The sequence below is a fragment of the Protomyctophum parallelum genome, assembly GCF_964188405.1.
Source record: "Protomyctophum parallelum genome assembly, chromosome: 9".
In the NCBI taxonomy this organism is placed as follows: Eukaryota; Metazoa; Chordata; class Actinopteri; order Myctophiformes; family Myctophidae; genus Protomyctophum; species Protomyctophum parallelum.
In genome coordinates this window covers 10598655-10600470 of record NC_139706.1, presented here as the reverse complement: position 1 = coordinate 10600470, position 1816 = coordinate 10598655, and the positions used below count along the sequence as shown (strand labels likewise).

Below are 1816 nucleotides of genomic sequence, written 5' to 3'. Positions count from 1 at the left end.
TATGCTGCTGACAGAAAGCACCACACACACACACATACAGCAGCCCTATATAATAATGTAAGGAAGGACATCATGCACGATTGACCCTCCTGCTCCGTGATCACAGAGAGAGAGAGAGAGAGAGAGAGAGAGAGAGAGAGCGAGAGAGGACGTCCGAATCCACGTAACCAACGCATTCGATTCTTCCAGAGGAACATTAACCACCTGGACCTTCCGACGTTTCTTCAGCAAAGGCCTGAGGGGTTTTCCACCAAGGTATATTATAGTTAACTAAAACTAAAACTAAATTCAGTAAACTAGAAAAGGAAAAGAAAAACGATAACTAACTGAAACTGTATTGTGTGTTTGCAAAACTAACAAAAACTAACTGAAATGATAGACAAAATGCCCTTAGTTTTTGTTTTTGTCAATTTATTTAATCTGTAACTTAATATAATGCTGTCTTTTATTTTTTTATTACAGTTTTTATTACACAATACTTACTCTTACCTTTCCAAAACTATTATAACCTTGTTTTCCACCGACCACATTTCACCACATGCACATCCAGCAGACTAGATGTCTCACGAAGGTCCACAAGCGACGTCCTTCGCCGACCACTACCAGCAGGTCCAGCGGGCCCACAGGACGTACCCCAACAAGATGCCCATCGTCATCGTGAGACACTGGGGAGAGGAAGGACTCGGACTCCCCCTGCTGGACAAGACCGTGTTCCTCCTCGTCCCCCGGAACGTCTACGTGAGCGAACTGATCAAGCTGATCAGGAACCACCTCCAGATCGGAGACGCGCAGACGCTCCTCCTGCTGGACGGCCGGGGAAGGACGGCGTGCGTGTCCGCGCGTGTCTCCAGGATCTACGACCAGGGGATGGACGAGGACGGCTTCCTCTACATGAGCTACGCCTCGCGGAGCCACGTCCGCTCGCTGATGGATAGGCTGATGTCTAAATTCAACGTATGGGCTGAAACAGTGGTTCCCAAGTTCCCAGTGGTCCCTGAGGGAGTTCCACACTACTATTTTTAAAGATGCTCTGTAGACTAATATGCATGTCAAACTGGGGGTCCTTGAAATTAAACGGGTTGAGAATCACTGCTAGAGCCGTCAAAATCTTCTCTTATGGGGGTCCCTGGCATATATTTTTCAAATGGGGGTCCACGGGCTCATTAGTGTCAATTTGGGGGTCCTTGACATGAAGAACTTTGGGAACCACTGGGCTAAAAGACATGAAATAGTGTGAATCTCATCCAGCTGCTCTACGACTATGTGCACAAAACAATAACAGAACTCTCCTATGTGTCTCTGGTGACCTTGTGAAAATGCAGGCACTTACCTGACAGCAGTGACACAACCAGTCCATTGCTGGGGTGGTGTTTTGACCTTAATCTCTGCTCAAACATCTACCAGGCCTGGCGGGTCCTCGACCCGATTCAGACTGCGATGGCCAGCCTCCCTCTCAGAATGCTCCCGAATGGTAGCTGAAGATGAGAGAGAGAGAGAGAGAGAGATGCACATGTCGTACTGTATATGGCCCTGAGGTCACAATGTATTTTATTTTATTTATTTTATTGATTCCCTGAAGAAGACCACCTAGGTCGAAACGTTGGATTCTTGTCAATAAATATACAGCATCGTGGCTACGTGTGTGCGTCCTTTTTCTCATTTTTACACAATGTATTTTATGCCTGTATGTTTTAATCTGTGTATAGGCAGTATTGATACTTTTACAAAACATTTGAGGGAATGTAATCTACATGAGGGAAAGTAATTCAGCCTTAAATACCTTCCGACATAACGGCAGGTATAGCAGTGGCAGTGC

At 46.0% G+C, this 1816-nt stretch overlaps 1 protein-coding gene across 1 annotated transcript; it reads left to right on the top strand.

Moving 5' to 3' along the window:
* Nucleotides 1-558: 558 nt before the first annotated feature.
* Nucleotides 559-1023, top strand: LOC310864013 (microtubule-associated protein 1 light chain 3 alpha-like; the record flags this gene model as incomplete). Its single annotated transcript, XM_083772545.1, has 1 exon — nucleotides 559-1023. One exon carries the CDS (start codon nucleotides 559-561, stop codon nucleotides 1021-1023), a length of 465 nt encoding a protein of 154 aa, XP_083628671.1.
* Between the last annotated feature and the right edge of the window lie 793 nt (nucleotides 1024-1816).